The following is a 2,605-nucleotide window of genomic DNA, read 5'->3' as shown; positions in this document are numbered from 1 at the left end:
TCCAGCCTGGCGTAAAAGAGGGGATAAGGGGATAGTAGCTGGCGATCACGAAATAGCGATAGAAACAAAACATGCAAGGGAACGCCGCAACCAGCTGCTTGTACGCTTGCGCATTTGGTTCTTTGGATTTAACATTTTTTACTCACTTCCACGATCAGTTTTAAAAAACAAACTTCACTGCAGACTTAGCAACAATGAGTGGACGCGCCTCTGCTACAGGGACGAGTCGCGGATTGGATATTTGGATTGGTGGGTATACTCCTACTAGTCCTTTTTCCAGCAGTGACGTGTGCGATGATGTGGTTCTTCTTCTCTAGTGTCTACATCTGTTTTTTTCCTACAAGTAGGGAATCAATCGTTTATTTGATTTGCAGTCTTCATCCAAACATAACCCACGTTGCCCCTTGAATTGAGCCGAACGCCATTAGCTATGGCTTCTGCTGAAGGAGGAGACAAGTACCGGTCGTTCCTGCACGGCGATGGCGAGAAGAACACCGTGTGGAGGCATGGAGCCCCTCCCAACTACGACCTGGTGAACAAGCTCTTCGAGGAAGAGAGGACCAAGGTACCACTAAACCTGTCCACACGACATGTTTCTTCACTACTAATGCTTCACCAAAGTTCTTCCATGGTTAACACGAGTGCAACAGGAATGGCCGGAGGGGTCTCTGGAAGAGAAGGTGCAGCGCCTGCTCAAAAGCTGGGAGATGGAGATGGTCCACAAGGTGCGCCCCGAGGACCAGAAGAGCGCCATCGGCGGCTACAACGCGTTCCTGGCGACCAAGCTGCCGCCGGAGCACCGCATCTACGACCCGGACAAGGAGACGGTCGACTCCGGCATGTCGACGTTCCTCACGGCGTTCCCCAGGGGCTTCGCCATCGAGGTGCTGGACGTGTACAGCGGCCCGCCGAGGGTCGCCTTCAAGTTCCGGCACTGGGGTTACATGGAGGGGCCGTTCAAGGGCCACCCCCCTCACGGCCACCGCGTCGAGTTCTTTGGCGTCTGCATTTTCCACGTGAGTTCCACAGTACTCGTGTATCATTGTCATTCAAAGTTCAGATTTACAGTAAACCAGTAACCGAGAAAACACTGTCGCGTTTCTGTGCAACAATGTGATGATAGGTTGACGACGACACGAGGGTGGAGAAGGCCGAGTACTTCTACGAGCGTGGCAACTTCCTCGCGAGCTTCTTGATATCCTAAATCGGCTTCAAATTGACCAAGTCCACCAAATCGATCGCCCTCATCCCACTCTCGTCCTCAGTTTCTTGCGTTTGAGTTGTCGCTTTCATCCACTTTTGCTCCCTGTCCACGCCGCTGTCCTTGTCCGGCATCGTAGATGTCGACACCGAGCACCCCGTCCCCCACCGCCTCCATGTGGGGGTACCGACCATCGTCTCTTGCAAGGCGGAGAACATCGCTCGAACAGATTGGCGCAACCGGCAGCGCGTAAGGAAGTTACGAAGACGGTAGCTGCGGAGAGGGGAGTGGCGGAGAAGGCTAGAGACATGGATATATGTATGTCTAGTCTGGCAACCGCCTCCGTGTCGTCCGCCGTGAAATAACAAGGCGCCAAACTCTGTTCCACCACCCAAATGGGCCATCCCGGATGGCTGGACGGAAGACGTCGCTACCGCGGAGACAATGTAGGAGTCGCCGCAATTCCAAAGGTTGCGGACAACATTGTGAAACGTCGGCGCCGTGCAGGCCCACCTGTTATTCAACGATATGCCCGACCAAGACCAGGTACATTCTTGCCCCATATGACATTGAATCGCATGCTTCGTTTGTTGCACATGCCATTGGATAAATCTAGGGATGTAGTTTCATTGCGGTGCATATTGTAGGACACATTTATGATGGACATGATACATGATGGTCAAGAGTCTATGCATTATGACTTATTGATACCAATTCCCCATGTATGAAGTCGGGCAAACATCGTAAAAAGGAAAGAACCAAAGGCAAGAGGTCCGGCATTCACAAGCCATGAGAATGTGTTGTTATGTGAATCTTGGTTGGCCACAAGCATGTATCCAATTTGTGGAACCGAGCAAAAGGGTGTTAAGTATTGGTAAACAAAATCCACAAATACTACTATGAACACAAGAAGTATGTGCAGCCGAACTCTATCCATACCACTCGCAGTGAGGGCTCTTTCTAATATAGATGGTCCATGATCCAAGAAAGCGTCAAAAAGTTTTGCGTTTACTATACACAAGTGGTTGGCTGAACCAAAATGAGATTGGAGTCCAAAGCCATGTTGACTTGCTTCACATTGTCATCATTTGAATTTCTAGCTCCGGTTGTTGCATTGTTTTTGTTGGGATCTAGAAATTCAATTGTTCTGTCTATGGGGTGTCCCCTGGCCACGTATATAAAGGAGTGGAGGAGGGGAGGGGCCGGCCCTCTCTATGGCGTGCCCTAGGGGAGTCCTACTCCCACCGGGAGTAGGATTCCCCCTTTCCTAGTCCAACTAGGAGTCCTTCCATGTATTAGGAGTAGGAGTCAAGGCAAGGGAAAAGAGGAGAGAAGGAAGGAGGGGGCGCAGCCCTTCCCCCTAGTCCAATTAGGACTAGGCCTTGGGGGGGCGCCCAACCTCTC

At 51.3% G+C, this 2,605-nt stretch overlaps 1 protein-coding gene across 2 annotated transcripts; it reads left to right on the top strand.

The window, feature by feature from the left end:
* The first annotated feature begins 374 nt into the window (after positions 1–374).
* Positions 375–2,300, top strand: LOC125531321 (pathogen-related protein-like). Of its 2 annotated transcripts, XR_007293155.1 has the most exons (4): positions 375–565; positions 651–1,016; positions 1,124–1,747; positions 1,849–2,007. XR_007293155.1 is itself a non-coding variant. In XM_048695732.1 (3 exons), the coding sequence occupies exons 1-3, from the start codon at positions 431–433 to the stop codon at positions 1,202–1,204; spliced, it is 582 nt and encodes a 193-aa protein (XP_048551689.1). In that variant the 5' UTR covers positions 395–430; the 3' UTR covers positions 1,205–2,300. The 2 variants fall into 2 exon arrangements, 1 of the variants encoding a protein (XP_048551689.1); XM_048695732.1 differs by having other exon boundaries at positions 395–565; positions 1,124–2,300.
* Positions 2,301–2,605: the final 305 nt, after the last annotated feature.

This window comes from Triticum urartu, unplaced genomic scaffold (assembly GCF_003073215.2).
Source record: "Triticum urartu cultivar G1812 unplaced genomic scaffold, Tu2.1 TuUngrouped_contig_6957, whole genome shotgun sequence".
Lineage (NCBI taxonomy): Eukaryota > Viridiplantae > Streptophyta > Magnoliopsida > Poales > Poaceae > Triticum > Triticum urartu.
This window is presented reverse-complemented; position numbering and strand designations above follow the sequence as displayed.